Genomic DNA, 22265 nt, shown 5'->3' on the forward strand with positions numbered 1-22265 from the left:
TCAAAAGTCTTGGAGCATTCTTTCCCAGAACGAAAGAAATGTTTACTTCATTTTTGACTATGCCTCCTGCATTTTGAACAACTTTCCAGATTCTTCATTCCTAGAGGAGAGAATTCCGTTCACTACACCGTGACATCTTACCAGTTCTTTTTCAGCATTTATCATGCTGTATCAACCACCAATAGGAGCTTGTAACATGACTGGTTCCAGCAGTTGGAAAACCCACTGTGAATAGTGCAACTCATATCAATCTAGAAAGTGTTCCTTCAGTCCAGAGATCCTGATGTTGTTAATTAAAAAGTAAATTCCAAGTTCCCTTCCATTGTGAATATCAGCTTTGAAATCCCAATCCAACTCACCATCCACTAATTCCATGGTGTAAATTGATGTTTCCAAGATAAGCCAGTCAGTTATGTGAGTAGACGTGAAAAAATGCAGTGTTCACCCTTGATGACCCAGTTATTTTTTCAGGTCTTGCTATGTTTTCACTTTTATCCTGCATTCCTAAATTCAGGAGGAGTTTTGTCGTTTTAAAGACTGTAAAATTGGGGCCGTAGTATTTAATAACCTAGACAATCCTTCCTGTGTCATGCCCACTGTTCAACATGGTGTTTATTTGGTTATGATGCTGACAAACTCCGTTAAAAACTTCTATATTTTAGAAGAAATTTACTGTTAATTATTTTACAAAACACATAGGGAGACTTCCCCAAACTTCTTTGATCAATCTACTTTTTAGGAGGAAACTTGAAGCTTCTGCAGCTATAGAGAGAGAGAGAGAGATTCTGAAATTTCAATCACAGCAATCAGCTTTATGTCCAGCAAGTTGTCTGTCTTATGTCATTTTTTTTCTTCTCTTTCACTCTCTGCAACAATAGTGTGATATATAGCAGGACCTGAAAAGAGTACTTGGGTGACCAAGTGTGACCGCTCTGCATTTTTCAGGCCTTCTCACATGACTGTTCCACTAATACTTATCTAACTTGTTTTTGAAAATATGGGATATGTTGCCTTTGGAAATGTGTCACTGCCTAGCTATGCTTACTTGTTAAGAAATGTTTCCTTACGTTGTTCCCAAACTTTTTCTTTTTTTCTTCCTTTAACTTCAAACTGTTGCGCCTTTTGCCTACCATCTCCATTGACTTCCTTTATTTATATTGTCAGTCTGAATGTGTTGGATCACATCTTCTCCCTTTGGTCTTCACTTTTCTAGTCTTATCAGTCTTTCAATCTTATCCCCTAATTCTTGTATCTCTGTTTTCACCCTTCTCAGTACTTTTGTTTAGTCCTTTTTTATCTTCCCTCAGTTTAGGTACACAGTATTCCAGGTGCAGTATCACCATGGTTATATAGGGTAATATTTTTCTTATTTTTCATGTCAGAATCCCTATGTTTACATTGAAATTTTTTTTCTATAAGAGCAACACACTTCAGTCTTATACTTGTTTTACTATTTACTTTCATCCCTGGCTCTGCATAATTGCTTCCTAAATATCTTCAAAATAGATATCTGTGCAATTGTTTCCTCTCTCTAGGTTCCAGTTTTGAGTTCTTAAACTAGATCAGCTGGGAAATCTTATTATTTATAGATACTTTTTTTTAAATCAACTAGTTCCAAACCTTTACTGTGATCGCTTTAAGTAATTGATATTCAGTATCTTAATTATGTGGTTTTAGATCAGATAGCTTATCGAAATTGACGTGCTATATCCTGAGCACCTTTGTGTAGTAAATCAATAATTACATTGTAGAAAGCTATTAGATTTATTTGAGAAGGCCTATTTTAATAAACTCTAGTTTGTCTTTAAAGAAAGGTGTCTAATTATAATGTTCACATATTGACTCCTTTATCTTGCACTCAGATATTTTACCCAGAATAGGTATCACATTAGTCATCTGGTATTTTCTAGGCCCTTCTTTCCTAAAAGTCTCGAAGATAAGTGTCGCTTGTTTGTTTGTTTGTTTTTAATTCCTGGGTGACTCTTAATTCACTGAACTTTATAGCAAAGATTTTGAGATTTTTCTGTTAGTATTTTAAAAATTCTAGGTGCATAAATGCTGTGTCTAGCGTCTTCATTTTCCGGTGGTCCTTTGTTTCCCTTCTAATTTTCCTATTTTTTTTTAAGGGTATAATTATTTATATCAGGGATTGGCAACCTATAGAACGCGTGCCAAAGATGGCACGTGAGCCATTTTTTAATGGCACGCAACGGCGTGCCATTAAAAATCCTGCCGACGCGGCAAGCTGCAGGGTCCGTGCTCCCCAGCCGTAGCATCCGGCCGTGCGCAGCAAGCCGCCGGCCCCTCCACCTTCCCCTGGAGCCCTGCCGCCACACGTGCAGCGCTCTGGGGGTCAGGGCTGTGTGCTCCCGCGTGGCAGCGTTTGCGTCCGTGGGGAGGGAGACGCTCCCTACTTATCCGGAGCCCTGTTGCCATGCGCGTAGTGCTCTGAGGGGCGGAGCAGGGCTGCGCGCACATGTGGAGGCAGGGCTCCAGATGAGCGGGGAGTCTCATGGTAAGGGGGCCAGGACCGGGGGTTGGGTAAGGAGTGGGGGCAGTCAAGGGACAGGCAGCAGGGTGCGTTGGATGGGTGGGTGGGATCCCGGGGGGGTGGTTAGGGTTGGGAGTCTCTGGAGGGGGCAGACAGGGATCTGGTTGGGGCATGGGAGTCCCGGGGTCTGTTAGGGAGTGGGGGGGTGGATAGGGGTCAGGGCAGTCAGGGGACAGGGAGCAAGGAGGGTCGGGGGGCAGTTAGGGTGGGGGGCTCTCTGGAGGGTGTGGTCAGGAGACAAGGAGCTGGGGAGGTTGGATGAGTCGGGAGTTCTGCGGGGGCTGTCAGGAGGCAGGGGTGTGGAGAGGGTTTGGGGCAGGCAGGGAGCGGGGGGAGGGGCGTTGGATGGATCCAGAGTTCTGGGGGGGCCCTGTCAGGGGGCAAGGAGTGGTTGGATGGGACATGAGAGTCCAGGGGGTTCTGTCTGGGTGCAGGGGTGTGGGTAAGGGTTGGGGCAGTCAGGGGACAGGTAGGGTCCTAGGGGGGCAATCGGGGACAAGGGGTAGGGCGGCTTAGCTAGGGGGTGGGGTCCCAGGAGGGGTAGTCGGGACAAGGAGCCGGGGGTTGGGGATTCTGGGGGGACAGCCTTGAACCCTGACCGCCCCCCCTACACACACCCCAGGCCCCTGCCCTGAGCCCTGTACCACCCAGCCCTCTGACTCCTTCATCCCCCACCAATGAGCCCAGCCCTAACTCTGGCACCTCCACACATACCCAGCCCCCCTACCCTGACACCTGCACCCCCCACATCAAATGGGAGCTGCCCAGGTAAGTGCCCCCACACCCAAACCTCCTGTCCCAACCCTGAGCCCCCTACCTCATTTTAGCTCCTGGCCAGACCCTTCACCCCCAGCCCTGTGCTCAGTGCACTCCCACCCTCAGCTCAGTGCAGAGAGAGGAAGAAAATGGGCCAGAACCAGGAAGAAGGTAGGTACCTATTGTATATGGGCAGAGCCGGGACTCCAGACTGGCAGCAGGCTGAGCGGGTCCGGCAGCTGGGATCCCAGCTGGCAGGAGCCAGCGGATGGAACCCCTGAGCGGCAGCAGGCTGAGCCGCTCAGCCCACTGCTGGTCTGGGGTCCCGGCTGCTGGCCCCGCACAGCCCGCTGCCGGTCTGGGGTTCTGTCTGCCAGCCCCTTGCCAGCCGAGGTCCTGGCCGCAGGCCCCACTCAGCCCACTGTCAGTCTAGGTGAACAGAACCCCAGACCAGCAGCAGGCTGAGCGGGCCGGTGGCGTAAGATCAACATTTTAAGTTAATTTTAAATGAAGCTTCTTAAACATTTTGAAAATCTTGTTTATTTTACAATACAACAATAGTTTAGTTATATAATATATAGACTTGTAGAGAGAGACCTTCTAAAAAACATTAAATTGTATTACCAGCACGTGAAACCTTAAATTAAAGTGAATAAATGACGACTCGGCACACCGCTTCTGAAAGGTTGCCGACCTCTAATTTATATAGTGCCATCAATATGGGGGGGCACTTGAATAGCTAGAAGTTGTGCACATAGAAATCCCTGTCTTATTTTCTTTTTCTTTTAAATTGGTGTCTTGTTTGTTTAATATACAAGAAGAGTACTTCCCAGCATATTGCAGAAAGGGATTGTGACTGACTATCTAAGGTGGAACAATGTTAGTATTAACCATTCCTATTTAAACTGAAGGATCAGAAATCTGGAGGGGCTATGAATGAATCTCCTACATATATGAATATTCAATACCTTATTTACATAATCAGCAGATGTTCTGTTTGCTAGAATTTAAAACTGACAGAGCTACAGTATGGAACATTCTTTAAGAATATAGTAAGAAGCGACAAAGAGTCCTATGGCACCTTATAGACTAACAGAAGTATCAGAGCATGAGCTTTCGTGGGTGAATACCTACTTTGTCAGACGCATGAGAAGTGGGTATTCACCCACGAAAGCTCATGCTCCAATACTTCTGTTAGTCTATAAGGTGCCACAGGACTCTTAGTCTGGATCTGTAAAAAGTGACAAACACAGCTACTCCTCTGATACTTAAGAATATAGTAATTACTTTGCCCCTGGCTGGCTCTAGGGAACTGGTGGCTCCTTGAGGCTCTGCCACTGGTTGCTTCTTGCCCTGGACTGGATGGAGGGCTGTGGTCGGTTGCTGACTCCTGGTGCTGGCCATTGCCCTGTACTGGGTGAGGGATCTGCTGCTGCCTGCCATCAGTTTGGGGGATACTCTGACTGAGCTGCTAGCCCTTAGTTGTAACTATTCCTTGCTCCCTGGCTTGTGAGGATTGGAGCTCTAGCTGTAACTGCCTGGCTGCTGCTGGAAAGCCTTGTGGTCACAGAGAGGGAGCTAAAGCAGTGCCCAACATCACTATAACTGTAGATCCAAATCTGTGACTAGGTATGGTTGGGGGCACTATGCTCTAGGGAGGCTATGTCTCTGGCTAGTGTCTTCATGGCTTCAGTATTATTCACACTAAGCATCCAAAAATCATGAGATTTGTTTAAAAAGTTGTGTTCTTGTATTTGTCTTCTAGTTTTGAACCTTTAGGGGTCATGTTTTCAGGTTTTTTGTTAATAATGAGGGGTAGAAATGTTATTTAAATGAAAGCTGAGATTCTCATATAATCACCTGAGTCCAGGAGTTGGAGCTTTAAGAAAAACGCCAAATTCTACAAGACTAGTGGCAACATCATGAAAGTTGGTAACACTGTAACTGGCTCTTTATAGTTAGACACCCGAGGACATTTAACCAGATAGCGCATCCCTACCTATAGAATCTCCTTGGATTTCCAAATCAGGAGAACTGCTAGATGGTCTTAGATATAAGCAGTTCAAAAAGGTAGCTAAAAATAGGAGCCTTGCATCCAAATTCTGAGACTTAAAAGGTCTAATTAACTGTAACTTTCTGCATCTAACTTTTGAACCCAATAATGGTGATTTTTTTTTTCGATTACAGTTATCACACAGCTGAAACAAAAGCTTGAAAAACTGCAGAACAGCAAACTTCCGGAAAGCTTTAGAGTTCCATATGACCCTGGGCTGAGAGCAGGAGCACTAGTGGTAAATATATTTTATTATTTACAAATTCTTCATGGTTTGAAAATCTCTTATCTGCAAATATGTGTGATTTACATATCTGCCTCTTCAAATCATGTACACAAAAGTCTTGACTTCACTTCTGCCATAGATATCCTCATTTATGGTTTTACCTCAGTTCAATTTGACAACCCTATCTTTTCTGTGGTCTTTGATTCTTAGATCTCACCTTAAGCAAGTATAAGCAAATGGCTGCTGCTTACCTCATATTCAAGGAAGAAACATGATGACAAAACACTAATCCTCAAACAGCAATTCTGGCTCCCCATTAATTTCGGGATCTAGTTAGAAACTGGCTTTCTTGTATCTAAAAACGTCTATTGACTTATTCCAGTCTACTTCACTTGCTTTGTATCTGTCTAGTCCTCCAGTTACTCCCCTTACATATGACGGATCACAGACCTCAAACCTGGATCCATGGGTCCCCAGGCAGCACTCAGACCATGACTTCCACCCAGCAGCTCACCTGAGTAACTAGGGACAGGTTCAAGGAAGGTCTAGCTTGCAGAGGACCCTGCCCCAAAACACTGGGGGAAACATCCAGACCCTCAACTGGCTAAGGAGCACAACGTAAACCAGGAAGTAACAACAGGAAGTTGTGCGAGCAAGTAGCGGAATCATTGGCTGGCTGTGACTACCTCTGGATTACCTGACTCCTGAGCCCTGCATTCCTTCCTGTTCCTGTCCTCCCATCCCAGATCCCGTCTACTCCCATTTCCTGCTGTCCTGCTCTACTTTGGCCTCTGCTGCTCTGCCTTATCCTTGACACTGTCCTCAGCTCTGATCCCTAGCCTAGCACCTGACTTTGTCTCTAGCTCTGACCTTCAGCTTCATACCTAACGTTATCTTTCGTTTTGACCCTCTGCTCTGATCATTAGGCCTGATTTCTGCTCCAACCACTAGGTATGACTGCCCATGGCACAGTCATTGCACCACATCATTGAGCCATTGTTGATACAAAAGTCTTCTCTGCCATTTAGAATAGCCTTTCTGTATCTCTTCAATTGTCATGGTATGAACCCCCACTCTGAACCTTAGCATCCAAAAGATGGGGTACCAGCATGAATTCCTCTAAGCTTAATTACTAGCTTAGATTTGATTGGGCTGCCACCAACCAGGACTTGCAGTGCCTGGTACACTCTGGTCCCCCCAAAACCTCCCCAGGGGACCCCAAGACCCAGACCCCCTGGATCTTAAAACAAGGAGGAACTGACTATCCCCCCCCACCTTTCCCCCTCTTAGACTTTCCCTCCCTGGGTCGTCTGGAGAGGCTTCACCAACTCATTGGTGAAACAAGATCCAAATTCCTTGAATCTTAACACAAGGGAAAATACACCCTTCCCCCACTGTATCCTCTCCCAGGCTTTCCCTCCCTGGGCTGTCCTGGAGAGAGAGACAGATTCAAGCTCCGTGAATCTAAAACAAAGGAAAATTCACCTTCCCCTCCTCCTTTCCCCCCACCACTCCCTGGTGAGTTTAGACTCAATTCCCTTGAGCCTTAACAAGGGGAAAAAATCAATCAGGTCTTTTAAAAAGAAAAGCTTTTAATAAAAGAAAGAAAAAGTAAAAATTGTCTCTGTAAAATCAAGTTGGAAAATGTTACAGGTCTTTCAGCTTATAGACACTAGGGAGAGTCCTCCCCCCAGCACAAATACAGTCCTTCCAGCAAAATACACATTTGCAAATAAAGAAAACAAACAAAAAAAAGACTAAACCACCTTTCTAACCGGTACTTACTAATTTGAACAGAAGAGATTTTTTTCAGAAAGATTGGAGGAATCTGCTTACATGTCTGGCCCCTCTCAGAACCCAGAGAGAACACACACAAAAAAAAACCCAAGAAGCACAAACAAGGGCTTCTCTCCACCGAGATTTGAAAGTATCTTGTCTCCTGATTGGTCCTCTGGTCAGGTGTTCCAGGTTTACTGCTAGTTAACCCTTTATAGGTAAAAGAGACATTAACCCTTAACCATCTGTTTATGACAGCCATTTAGAATAGCCTTTCTGTATCTCTTCAATATACCAAATTGCTGTTTTATTTCAAATCTCAGCTTAAAAATTCTTTTCATTGCCTTTTCCTTTCTCTCTGCCTTGAGTTATTACCTTATTTTTGTAAGTATCATTTAATTCTGCAAAGAATTTTGGGATAGAATTTATGTGGTGGTGATACAGAAAATATTCTATTGCACAGTGTAGGAAGAACGGCACTGATGGACTTTGTATATGCAGAAGTGTTACATTTATCCAAATGCAATAAAAGCAATCATGGTATGGACCTTCCTTCTAACATAATTAATTCAGACTCATAATCTATTTTGTATAAAATGGCCAGTGGTGTAAAAGTCTCTTCATTCATACTTCATTAATGAAAATGCTGGTCACTGCAACATGATCACAGAGACGTGTCTACCAAATTAAGAGGTTGATGTGGTATGACTGTAGAATCAATTAAGCAGTTGATGGGCTATTCAGATACTGTAGATAGAAGTTACAATTGGCTTGATGATAACATGACATTTTTTTTAGACACTTTGCTGCCACAACAGCATTTGATACTTTCCCTATAGACTGTGAAGCTCACAACTCTACCAGCACTTCCCTAGATAAGGGAAATAATAGAGTTATAGGTGCAAATGTTGTGACATCAAAGGCAGACAGACAGTTATTCACAGACTATCCCGTCCTTTTATTTCTTGGACACTAAACTCAAAGTAATCTGTGAACAAAGAAATGTTTATTATAGTGGTTACTTTAGTCCAGTGTGAGTTCCACTTTCCATTCAAACACATTTTCTATTTTCTCATATATTTAAACCCCTTTGGGGCTGAAATTTTCAATATTTCATCTCAGCCCAAATGTTTGAGGCCAGTTGGTTCAGTATTTTTAAAGTAATTAAGATTTAAGGCTGGCAGTTTCACACATAGCTATAAAGCCCAGTTGATTTTGAATATTTAAGGTGCACCGAATCACATTAACCCCAGCCTTGCATAAGCCTGCTCTGTCCATGTGCTATTCATATAGAACCTGATCTTTACATCAAGTTTATCTTGTCCATTGTCCCTAGCATCAGAGTGTTCCAGCTTATCTTAGCTAGCACAGGCAACCTGATTCCAGCATACTGCTTGGTAAGCCCATATTTACAACTTAACCTTCCATTCATCTTCCCAATCATGCCCACTAAGAAATGAGGCAGGTTATGGCAAGCCAGACCTACATTTCCACTCCTTTAATTTTCTTGTTTTTTATGTTAGTATTTGTTTCATTTGTGTCCTATTCCACCTTTCTGTGCTCTTTTTTTCAAGCTTACCAAGCAACAACACATCGCCAAAACCACAGTCGTTGTAATAATTTGAACAACCATTAATATTAGGCTCAAAGTACGAAGCAGGGGATACAACTTCACCTCTGCAGGTAGAACCCAGAAGGATCTAATCCCACATTATAAGCTTGCTCTGCCTTGAAAGCATCCTTCAGTAATTTTAACTTTTATTTTAATGACATTATGAAAAACTGGTACAAAATGTAAAAAACCTTTCCATTTATCACCACGAGAAATTAGGTGTCAAACAGAACATAGGCCAATTAAAATAACATTCCCTGGGTCCATACCAGATGTGGTCTTGTTAAGCCACCAAAAAATACTTGTCATCAACAACATAGGCAGTTTTTACTTTACCAGCATCCCAGCATCTCAACTGTACTGTGCAATTTAAAGACTATTCCCCCATATTGAACCCATGTGCTGGCAGCTCTTACTCTGTGCATGTAAATGCCATCCTGGTGCAAGCAGCAGTACAAGTCTGGAGCTTTCTGGACTTCGCATTGTCTTGCAACAGAATTTGAGGAAGGAAAATAAAACTTCTTCCACGCCAGACGAGTTGTAGTGCTTTTCACATTTAACTTCATGTTATTGGACCTTTGTTAAATTTCTTACCCTGTACCAATTAGTATTACATCCCTTGTACCAAATTTTTAACATTTCTGTAGTGATAAAATAGGGCAAACCTTTGTTCTGTCACTTAAGGCCTCTTTTACTTTATATTGTATGTCATTGTTTTTGCCTTTTATCTTTCATGTTTTGAAATTAACTTTATCTTGTACGTAAAAAAATGTTTTACAACATCATACATATAAAATAGTAAAAAAATCTTTATCAATTTTTTTGCTTTGTTAATTTTCAAAATACAGTACTCTGGATCGGGGTCAGCAACCTTTCAGAAGTGCTGTGCCGAATCATCATTTATTCACTCTAATTTAAGGTTTCGTGCGCCGGTAATACATTTTAATGTTTTTAGAAGGTCTCTTTCTATAAGTCTATAATATATAACTAAACTGTTGTTGTATGTAAAGTAAATAAGGTTTTTAAAATGCTTAAGAAGTTTCATTTAAAATTAAATTAAAATGCAGAGCCCCCTGGACTGGTGGCCAGAACCCGGGCAGTGTGAGTGCCACTGAAAATCAGCTCAGGTGCCGCCTTCAGCACGCGTGCCATAGGTTGCCTACCCCTGTCCTAGATGCTAATTCTGGCTGAAACCGGTGCTCATGTAATGGTTGCGGTACTTCTGCTGCTAGCTTCTGTTCATATGCTTGTTCATGTTCCCACAGCCTCTCTATGTCAGCCATTGGTGATGCATGAGCCACACATTTGGGGATGCTAGCCTCTGGCCCCACCCCTTGTGCCTGAGACCCGCCCGTTTCCCACCGGAGCCTCAAGTCCGCCACCGCCCCCTAGCCTCAGACCACCCCACCCGATTGCCCCCAACCTCAGCACTGACCCCAGCTTCCCTGAGTCTCATGCCACAGGCAGGCCCGCCCTAGTCCCAGACCACTTTGGGGAAGAGGAGCAGCCTGCCTGGGCTAGGGCCATGGGGGAAGCGGCAGGAAGCAGGAGGGGGCCTCGGGATGGAGCATGGGTGTGGCCACACCTGGCTCGGGAGGCTCAGCCTCCCCGGGCCTGCAATACTTGTCACTGATGATGTCATCTTGGTTTCAAAGTGATATACCAGTCCCAAAAAGCTCAGTTCCCATGTCAGGCTCCCTCCAGGTTTCGTTGCTTCCTGACCTTGGTAGGCTTATGCATTTTAAAAGTTTACTTTTTTTGTCCATAAAGTCCTTTCAATAGTTTTAAACCATTTTTGACCAAACCCCTGTGACTACAGATTGGTGAAATTCAATGACACTTGGCACATTAATAAATTAAAATTTATTAAGCAATATGGCCTTAATTTAACCCTAAGCCATTAGTTGGATTTGTTTCAGATCTAGGCTATTTCAATCTTTTATATAATTGCTTAGTTTTCCATTTATAAAACACTTCCATATAGGTTTTTACTTCCTAATGACACTATTTTACACTACAATTAAACAAAACTTTTAGATAAAAGCGTTAATGGTTAAGATTCATTTCTTGCATTCACCGATCTTTCTTGGTGCTGGTTTGATTTCTGCTTCCAAAGTGCACAGCCATCTGAAACAGAAAACACAACCTATTGTGGCTCCTATATGGAGCCTCTATATGGTTTTAATTAAATAGCGTGACTTTACATTTGTTTTATCTCTCTTATGAAACACACTTCATGTACCATAGGAATCTTCCATAGTGCATCTCTCACCCATTATTTGCCATAACATCTTGTTAGCCATATTAATTTTCACATCAAAGTTTGTTTTGTGAATAAAAAGTCTCCATGTACCCCTATGAAAGCGATTGTCTGATTACTAGAGCCACCTTAAGGCTCAGTGTTCAAAACACTGCTAATCCTCTAACAATGCCCCCTGCCCTCCCATACACATCTTTGCTGTTGCTCCAGAGGTGTACTGTCTCTTTAATTTTTCATTCTCACCCTGCAGCTCTTTTGGCTGCTGATGCATTACAACAGGATGCAGAGTCTCTCACTTTCTTGGTTCTGGTCATCCTTGCCACAGCCGCAACCATGTCCTCTAGCCCTTATTTAAAAAAATGTTGAACTTCATAAAAACATTGAGGTAACAAAGCCAAATGAGACAAGCTACGTGTGTTTGGCTTGAGTGGGGGGCTTGAGGGAGAAGGATTTAGCAAAGACTACCAGCAAACCTTGGCAGCTGCTCAAAAGTGCCTGTCCACTTTTGCAACTTTGAATGAAAGATTGAAATGGATTTTTAGTGGAATCTTTTAAAAGCCAATTCATTTTTTATGTACAAAATAGGGTTTTACAAACCAGGAGTGTTTGTTTAGGTCCATAAAACCTTATGTAATTACACAAATATATTTGCATTTCTTTTTAAGTATTTTAATCAACACAACTTGTTTTGCTCTAATTGTATTTTACAAACTGTACCCTGACTACATTCCCTAGGTGTACATTTGTAGGCAGCTAAGTTCAAATGGAACCCCCTTTTTTCTTTTTAGTGATTTTGACTAAATTGTCCATAGTCCAGTGATTCAAATTGGAGTGTCTCTCTGCCTACAGGACTCCCTTACAATTGATTATTTACAGACCATTCAATGGCCATTCTCCTTCAGAATGACTATAAAGATTCCTGGGGACAAAAGCATAGTGGTGGTGTTGTCACCACCTGACCTCCTCTTGTGTAATTTGTTTGACTACCAGGGTTCCACCATTGAAAACTCGACCAAGTTGCACTGCTGTAACCAGATTTTGTGATCAAACCAAGCATTCTGTCTCCCCTTACTGAATATTACGCCCAATACCTTTACTATACCAGCCTCCTTAATCCTTTCAGCACTCTAACATTAACATCTGCATAAATAGTCCCTTTAGCCCCTCACTCTTTCCTTCAATCACTTACTTATCTCCCAAAGTGACACATTTCTCAGCCTATTTCTCTCTTTGAATATGAGCTTATCTTTGTGATTGTTTGCATTCATTCTTTAGCTACAATTACTGTTCTCTTCATGATCTCCCATTGGCCTTAGTCTTTAAAGTTTCAGTAGCATTTAGCATACCTTTGCCTGCTCTGCCAAGCATTCCTTTCTATAGGAATCCAAAATAGCTCCCTCTATTCCCTGTATGTTACTTAATTTCTCTTTAGGAGAGTCTTCTGTATAATAATGTAATAACATTTTTTGTTTCTTTTTGTTGCATTTCTTGTCTAACACTATTTATTGGAGTTCCTTTTCTACCTGGTTCCAGTCTCCCCTATCATTTATTTAGGGGAGTCAATAGGGACTGCTTTTAGATCTAACCCACTCCTCCAGTGCCCTGGAAACCTGAAATTTAAACCCTTCCAATGCCATTGCTAAACTTCTGGGTTGTGAGCCTTGCAAGTAAAGCTACATATGTAATAAACTATACATTACCTGCTCCAGACAAATGGAATCCAAGTCACTGAACTGCTATATTGGCATTCTCCTGAGACCTTTTCCACTCAATTCCCCAAGAACTCAGTTTGACTACAGTCTCGTCACTCAGGTTCCTTTCTATGGCATACAGAAAAGCTATGTTGACGACAAGTGTAGGGGGTGGGTATATTATGGAGCATACCACACATCCAAAGTTACACAGCAAAACTTATACAGTAACCCTTCACTTAATATCATCCCAGTTAATGTTATTTCGTTGTTACATTGCTGATCAATTAGAGAACATGCTCATTTAAAGTTGCACTGTGCTCCCTTATAACGTTGTTTGGCAATTGCCTGCTTTGTCCACTGTTTGCAGAAAGAGCAGCCCACTGGAGCTAGCTGCTGGGGGCTTGGAACCAGGGCGGACCGGCAGCCCCCTGTCACCTCCCCTAAATTCCCTGTGCCACAACCTCCCAGCAGGCAATCCGTTGCCAAGCAGTTCAGCTGTCCCTCCCCTCACTGTCATATGCTGCTCCTGCCCTCTGCCTTGGAGCTTCTCCCTGGAGCCTTCTGCTTGCTGTGCAGAGGGAGTGATGGAAGAGAAGTGCTAATGTCAGGGTGTTCCCCCCCCCCTCCCCGCTTCTCACCCCCTGCTCCTGTACCTCTCCACAGAGCCAGGGGGACATGACAGGGCTCAGGATGGAGGGAATTTGCTGGCAGCAACTTCTGTCTCAGTTTGCTAATCTACTTAAAAATGAGTAGGATCAACATACTTAAAGGGGCAATGCAGGTCTCTCTCTCACACACACACACACTCTTCTCTGTCTCTCTTTGCCATGCTATGTCTCCTCCCTCCATTCCTGCTGCCTTGTAGAGTGTGAGACTACATTAACAACGTGTTAACCCTCAGCCGAGAGCTCAGCCAAGTGCTAGTTCATCATTTAGCAGTAAGGCATTCCCTGGGAAATATCCCACCCTCTAACTTCACCACCTCAGCCAAGCTTCACAATCATAATTGCTGTGTGCACTATTAATTGTTTGTTTAAAACTTACTCTGGTGTGTGGGTTTGTGTGTGTGTGTGTGTAGAGAGAGTCTTTTGTCTGGGGAAAAAAAATTTCCCTGGAACCTAACCCCCCATTTACATTAATTCTTATGGGGAAATTGGATTCGCTTAACATCATAGCGCTTAGCATTTTTCAAGAACATAACTGTAACATTAAGCAAGGAGTTACTGTATTCCTGCTTATCTTAGCTAGTACAGACATCCTGACTCCAGCATACTGCTTGTAAGTCCCTAATTACATCTTAACCTTCCATTCACCTTCCCAGTCATGCCCACTAAAAAACAAGGCAAGTTACTTACGTCAGGCCAGGCCTACAGAGAAAACTAAAGCATGAGGAGGGTGACTTGCTGAAAGTCTGTTGCAGAACTAGGAACAAACTTCCAATTTATGTTTTATCCATAAAAATAACTAGCTGGATTTTTTTTATTTTATTTTCTAAAAAGGAAAATACTGAGGGGGTGGGAAAGTGTTACTGCAGTGCTATGCTTGGGAATTCGAGCACTTAAAAATCAGGATAATCCAAAAAATTGTCTTCTCTTGCAACATTAATTCATCCATATCTTGCATGTATGTAGCAGTTCCTATTTTCTTTGTGCAGTGTAAACATACTAATATTAACATATGCATATAAGTTTACATTGAAGAAGGCAATCAGGAATAATATACGTTACATGCCACACATGCAATATGGCTGAATTAACTTTGTTGGAAAAACAGTAAATAAGTTTTCCGAGTTTCAGTGCTGAATTTCACAAGCTTGAAATTGCATTCACGTTCTTTTTTTATTTTCGTATTTTATACATAATTACATTAAATTACTTACTGCTGTCATACTGTAAGAATGTAAGCAACATGTTTTGAGGGGTGGGTTTTGGAGGTGGGAGTTGTGGTTTGTTTGGAGATTTTTTGTTTTTGTTTTATATACGGTAAATACTGTGGTCCAGATCCACAACGTAGCTCCACTGATGTCAACGACTTATAAACTAACTTACCTCAGCTGAGGATCTGTCCAAATACATGTTTCTGTGTTCTCTACCGTAAATTGGAAATAAAATAAAATGCAATAAACAACTAATAATTCTTAATATTGTAGAGACTTGATACAGATGTGTACTTACAATTGATCTAGCTTCAGATGCCCTCAAAGATGTAATTTTCTTGCTCAAAAAGTCTGTTCATGCTTTTTCAAATGCAATGTTTCACTGATGTTTAAAATAGAATCAAACAGAATCCAGAGACATAGGACCCAGTTCACTCACAATAAAGTCAATAGGAGTCTTTTGGGGGAGGAGGGAGGGTAATTAAATGTATGTTTCTACTCTGCAAAGTAACAGTAAAGCTGCTATTGTGGGTTTCCATACTTATTGTCTCCCTATGATTTCAGAATCTCATATTCTTGGTTCACAGTTTAGAAGATGCTGTTTGTTTTTTAATGGCCAATTCTATAAATTTAGCCTGTGCTCTGAGTCAAGCTGGGTTCTTTCCAGCTCATGCATCATCACTAGTATTAAAAGTTCTGCAAGCTAAATTAGGCCTTCTGTGGCAACTGAATAACACCTTTCTCCCCCAACCTTTAAATTTGTTTCCACAGGCATAACTGATTGGAATTTTGTAAACAATGTGTTGATGATGCATGAAAAGCAGTAGGATGTGCAGCTAATTCTATGTTAGCTGCATTGACTCTGCTGTGCCAACAGGAGTAAAAAGCTTAGAAATGAATTCATCTTTTACAGATTGAAAAATGCAAAGTAATGGCATCCAAGAAAAAGCCACTTTGGCTTGAATTTAAATGTGCAGACCCCACAGCCCTATCAAATGAAACCATAGGCATTATCTTCAAACATGGAGATGACCTTCGCCAGGATATGCTTATTTTACAGGTATGATTGCTAAACTGCCATGTGATATGTATAAGAGCCACGTGAATGAAGTATTGTTTGGGGAAAAAAACCTTTTCCTGTCAAAAATGTGTGTAAATTGTATTTATGGTACACTTGGAACATGAACTTATTATTTATTAAATCATATTATGGTACTGCTCAGAGGCCCCAACCAGGACTAGGGCCTCATTTTTTTTATGTCCTGTTGGTACTTTATATCACCTTTGCACCTCATTCCTCCTGTCCTAGTCCTCCTGCATGCGTTTGGCTAGATGGTAGAATTGAGACTCTGAGTTTCTTCAATAAATTTTACACTTTCACTATCCTACAAAATTAATTTGTCATTTTGGCCATTATGATCCATTTCCCACTAAAGGAAAAACGTATTTTTTGTAAACTTACAAAGGTAAAAGAGAGTGACAGATTGCATTTCTCCTTTATGACCTTGCTGGTTGATCTGATGATGGTGTTCCAATTGACCAGTTTACCAATATTAGCACTTTTTGAGGATTTACACAGAAGTTGGTGCTTCATAATGTGGTCAGTTCTTGTCTGTTAAAATAGGGCATACAATAAATATGTATGTTTTATCAGGGAAAGAGACATGATGTGAGGACAGGACTGAGAGCCAAGAAGTATAACGTTCTAATTCCAGTTCTGCCACTGACTGACTCTGTGGCCTCAGATGGATCATTTATTCTTTCTGTCTCAGTCTATCCATCTGTAAAATGGGATAATGCTACTGACTTATCTCACAGGATTATGGATAGGGTTAATTAATTGTTTTGTAAAGTGCTTTTGAAGATGGAGTGCTGTAAAAATGTATATTGTTTTTATGACTAGATTCTTCGAATTATGGAATCTATTTGGGAAGCAGAATCCTTGGACCTGTGTTTGTTGCCTTATGGTTGCATTTCTACAGGAAATAAAATAGGTACAGTACACTGGATGAGATCAGTGGATTGCAGAGCATCATGGTGGTAACAAGTCACAAAAATTGTACATAAAGTTCATATTGTATGTCTCTGTGTAAGTCATGGCTCTAGGGTGAGCCTTACTTTTGACCCCTCTCTGTCCCTCTCTGAGCATTGCTTTCAAGTTGGTAGGTCCAGCATTTGCATGTCTCTGAGTGAAATCACCACTGTGTTTACCCAAACTGGGTTTGGCCCCTGCTATACACTTCCCTTCAGGAGTTGTGATCAGTATGACAATGCAGTGACTCCAATAAGCTTCTTCAAAGCAAAGTGTTATTTGTCCATAGATACATAGCAATCAGAGAAAGAAGGGTTAAAACAATATGAAGCCCATACACATATTATCTTACCAAAAGCTTCACATTTTCCCCGAGATGTTGGTAGGCCTGACATATCCTTGGTACCCTCACTCTTCTGGGAGCCAGGTTTCAGTCTGTTTTTCTACAGACCCTGTTTTTCTCCATCTCACCTGAGCAGGGCTGGCGCTTCCATTTCGGCGACCTAGGCAGTCGCCTAGGACACCAGGATTTGAGAGGGCGGCATTTTGCCGGCCTCGGCAGCAATTCGGCGGCGGAGGGTCCTTCCGCGCTCTGGGTTGGCGGCAGCAATTCTGCGGCGGGTCCTTCACTCACTCCGGGACCTGCCGCTGAAGTGCCCCGAAGACCGGGAGCACAGAAGGACCTCCCCCCGCCGCAGAATTGCCACCAACGACCGGGAGCACGGAAGGACCCCCGCCTAGGACACCAAAAACCCTGGCGCCACTCCTGCCCCTGAGCTTCAGGGGACATCTCTTTTTAAAACCAAACAGACTTCTCTGTTCTTTCTGTCCACGCGCTTTTCTCCCTCTCCCCATTGCCCAGGGAGTGTTGTGTCCAACTTTGACAGGGACAGAACCTCAAAGGCCTTGACACCAGTATTATTTGTTGAACAATGATGACTGGAGCTGTTCAAGGCTTGGTCTACACTGGTGACTTCTGCCAGCACAGCTATGTCACAGGAGTGGTAAGAGGTGTGACTCCTTACTGACATAGCTATGCCAGCAAAAGCCCCTAGTATAGATGTAGCTATCCCAGCAAAACTGCACAGTTACTGGGATAGCTTGTTTCACTTGTGAGGATGGTTTTTTACTATTCCACCACAAAATGCAGCTTCGCTGGTATACCTACATCCACACAAAGAATGCTTTGCCAATATACTTATATCAGTATAGCAATACTGGTAAAGTGACCCTAGTGTAGACATGGCCGTAGCTTGGTCTTCACTTCAAAGTTTTGCCAACATAGCTATGTTGGTTAGGAGTGGGGTGGGGGGGGGAGTAACTGACGCATCTAAAAATCCCAGTGTAGACAAAAGTTATACCTTTTGCCCTGGTGTCACTTATTCCATTTGGGAAACAGGTTTAAGCTTTGCTGGCAAACGAAGTCTTTTGATGGTACAAGCTGCATCTCCACCACCAGGTTTGTTAGTATAGCTATACTGGCATTCCTCTTTAAGTATAGACAAGGACTAAAGTAATTAACTTTGGTTTCCTGGAGACATGCAGAACTTCCCAGGACTGAGTTAACTTTTTGCATCCACATAGCAGATGACAGCATGATAGTAATCAAATAGGCAGAGGTCCACATAATATTCACAAAAAATAATATAGGTATTTCCCACATTCTTCACAATACATTTTTTTACTTTCCTCTCCCCCCCTACAGCAGAAACTGCTTTATAGGCAGTACTGCTCAAATTAAGAATTCTCTAAAATATCTCCAAGTAATTTTTCTGAAAGCTAAAAATATGTGGCATAGAGAATGTGATATTGCAGTGGAGAGATTTCATCAAGATTGCTTGGAGGTCACCTGCATTACGCATTCATAACTTTGTGATTTCTGAGCAATGCAGCAGTCCCAAATTCATGCTTATTAAAATGCAGAATGTTGCAATATAAAGGGTATTTCTCTCTCAATACATACTATGTTTTTAAAATCAGAGAGATTACTATTCAAATTATATAAAATGAAAATCAGAGGAAATTAAACATGAATATATATGAAAATATTACTTGATACATGTACTTTAACATTAACTGTTAATGTTAAAATGTTTTCAAATTTTGCGGCCTCTCCGTTAGACCATTTTTTTAGAAAATGTATTATTTTCCAGAAACTATAAGACTTAATTTTATTGCATATAAATTTATCTTAAAACTATCCAATTACATAAAAATAGAATTGCGGGGGCGGGGGGGGGAATCTGCCATTACTCTCTCTTCTTTTATGAATTCTTAATAGGCTCCCAATTTTTTATTTCAAGAAAATTATATTCTTTTGTACTTCCTAGATTCCCTTTTCCATGTGATGGATCTAAGAATTGTGCACCCCTCAGTACCACAAAAAAGGATATTGTTGGTCAAATGAAGGAACAGTCTCAGCTCATTACTGAATGTTTTCTCAGGTTAAACTAGTGTTCTTCAATATGTGACTCTTTGGTGCACCACTTCAAGGTCTCCTAGAGGTTACATTCCCTTGGACCAAAATCAGAGGGTCATGATAGGCAAGTGGTCTGCCAGAGCATTTACTTGCGGATTTCCCCAGATCTCATTCTTCTCCCCAATCTTATTCAACATATATATGAAGCTACTGTTTGTAAGCCAACACACAGATTGATGTTCCAGCAATATGGAGACTACTCAGATCTACATTCCATTAACATCAAATATAAAAAAGAACCAACTTTCAGCTTTTTCAGTACCTGGATGGAGATATTACATTTGCAATATTTGTACTGTAGTGTTGCTTGAGACATAATGACTTTGAATTGTGACAATGCAACCTCTTAATGTGAATATCTCAACAGAATATAAGACCTTCACTCTGACTTTGTGGTTCTATGAAATAATACGCAGACAGCACTGCTTCTATATATATATGTATATATATAAAAGTGTTTTCAAAAATAAAATTCTTATTTCCTCCCTGTCTTTTGTAGGAATGATTGAAATTGTGAAAGATGCTACAACAATTGCCAAAATTCAGCAAAGTACAGTTGGCAACACAGGTGCATTTAAGGATGAAATATTAAATCAGTGGCTGAAAGACAGATGTGTGATTGAAGAAAAGGTGAATTCTTAGACACTTTTGAATTGGATTATCAAAAGCACCTAAGTGACTTAGGTGCACAAGTCCCATTGAAAGTCCCAAAAGTGTTCTGTAACACACACCCTACATCCTCTTTGTAAATTATTCTGTTTTGTTGTTGTTTTAAATTGGTTCACAGGTTTCATTAACATAGTTTGTTTTTCCTTTAAAAATAAATGTTACTGTGTGTTGTAGCAGAACAAGAACTATGGTGTGTATGATGGGGTGTGATGTAACAGGGCAAAAGGAAAGCTAACAGTCATAATCCTGAGTAACAAGATGCTTTTTTATCCCTTTTGTTGATGATATTTGGAAGTGATGCATGGCAAGCTGATTAGACTGTTAGGCCTGGTCTACACTGGGGGGAAGGAGCTAAGTCAGTCTAAGTTACGCAACTTCAGCTACGAAAATAGCGTGCTGAAGTTGACATACTTAGAGCTACTTACTTCACTACTTACTCCTGCACTTCGGTAGGTCGACTGCTGATGTTCCCCGTCGACTCCACCTACGCTTCTCGCTCCAGTGGAGTACCGGAGTCGACGGGAGAGTGCTCGGTGGTCGACTTATCGTGTCTTCACTAGACACGATAAATTGACCCCCGCTGGATCGATCGCTCCAGAGGTAAGTGTAGACAAGCCCTTAGGAAGGCTGTAAAAGGCAGCATGGTTTAAGGTTAAGCACAGGACTGGAAGCTAACACAGGCTTTCACACTGATTTGCTGTGTGGCTTTGGGCAAATCATTAACCTCTCTGCATGATTTTTTCCTCTGTAAAAGTGGGATAACAATATAAATGTAGCTCACAAATGTGTTGTGGTAAGTAATTAATAAGGGCCTGATCCTGCAAGGTGCTGAGTAGGATCCTGTTCTTAGTGCCTATACTGATATTTGAAGGTGAAGTGTTCTATATAAGCCAGTGGTTCTCTACCTGCAGTCTGCAGGCCACATGTGGTCCAATTAGCACACAGCTGCAACCCAGCTGTGTGCTAAAGGTCGCCAGGCCCTGTGGTGGATTATGGTTTCCTCGCTGCCTGGCATGGCAGGGTCTGGGCTGCCCAGCTCGGTGAGGATCTGGGGCTGCCAGCCGGCCCCACAGAGTACGGCCTCTGGGGCTGCCACCTGGTCTCACATAGCAGGGGTCTGGAGTCCAGGGCTGCCACGCGGCCCTACAGGCTCCACGGTTGGAGTTGCCAGCCCCACACAGTGGGGATCTGGGGTCAGAGATTCCCCTTGGCCCTACACAACAGAGGTCCAGTCCAGGGCTGCCACCCATCCCCATACAACAGGGGTCTGTGGTCCAGGGTTGCCATCCGGCGAGGTCCAAGATCGGGCTGCAACCCAGCCCCATATGGCATGGTTCAGAGTCCCTGCCCGCTGGCTCCCCGTCCAGAACTCCAGTCCTCCACAGATGTGGCCTACAATGGGAAATAGTTTGAGAAACATTGATATAAGCAATAGAATATTCTTACTTTTATTCTTGCTATTCATTAGTTTCAGGCAGCAGTGGAAAGATTTGTTTATTCTTGTTCTGGTTACTGTGTGGCAACCTTTGTACTTGGAATAGGAGACAGACACAATGACAACATTATGATTACAGAATCAGGTGAGGTTTTTTATGAATTACATACTTAAAATAGGGACTGGGTATGTTTTAGTAGATGTGTGTTTTAACAGATATTTAACTGATATTTACATTTTACTCATTAATCATCATATCCCTGTACCTTTTATTTATTAACATTAGTATTTAAACTGACTCACAGATATGTAAGACTGCACTGACTGGAAGTCAGGGTGAAAATGTTTAATCATGTAACATAAATAGGGTTGGTAACATTTTTATTGACGTGCATAGATTCTGTGCTACTGGTTTAGCTTTATGGACATTTATTTCATCTGTTTTTTCTGTATAATTTTTTAAATGTATGTAAAACCCAAATTCCAAAAAAGTAAAACAAAATCAACAACTTTAGCACCCTGATTCTACCATCAGAAACATAGACGCAACTCTGATTAAGCTTAATGAGCATAAGAACAGCCATACTGGGTCAGACCAAAGTATCCTGTCCTCTGACTGGTCAATGGCAGGTGCCCCAAAGGGAATGAACAGACAGGTTATCATCAAGTGATCCATGCCCTCTCACCCAATCCCAGCTTCTGGCAAACAGAGGCTAGGGACACCATTCTGGCACATCCTGGCTAATAGCCATTGATGGACCTATCTTCCATGAATCTATCTAGCTCCCTTTTGAACACCGTTATAGTATTGGCCTTCACAACACCCTTTGGCAAGGCGTTCCAGAG

The 22265-nt window shown here is 42.1% G+C and overlaps 1 protein-coding gene across 4 annotated transcripts in view; it reads left to right on the forward strand.

Annotated features, from left to right (window-relative positions):
• Positions 1-22265, forward strand: part of PIK3CG (phosphatidylinositol-4,5-bisphosphate 3-kinase catalytic subunit gamma) — a 59663-nt gene that overhangs the window by 25792 nt on the left and 11606 nt on the right. For all 4 annotated transcript variants that reach the window (XM_050925302.1, XM_050925323.1, XM_050925318.1 and 1 more), the window contains 5 exons: positions 5495-5598; positions 15718-15864; positions 16708-16798; positions 19815-19945; positions 21453-21564. In XM_050925302.1, the coding sequence (XP_050781259.1) occupies positions 5495-5598; positions 15718-15864; positions 16708-16798; positions 19815-19945; positions 21453-21564 (585 nt within the window). The remainder of the gene's footprint in view (positions 1-5494; positions 5599-15717; positions 15865-16707; positions 16799-19814; positions 19946-21452; positions 21565-22265) is intronic.

The sequence above is a fragment of the Gopherus flavomarginatus genome, chromosome 1 (genome assembly GCF_025201925.1).
Source record: "Gopherus flavomarginatus isolate rGopFla2 chromosome 1, rGopFla2.mat.asm, whole genome shotgun sequence".
NCBI lineage: Eukaryota > Metazoa > Chordata > Testudines > Testudinidae > Gopherus > Gopherus flavomarginatus.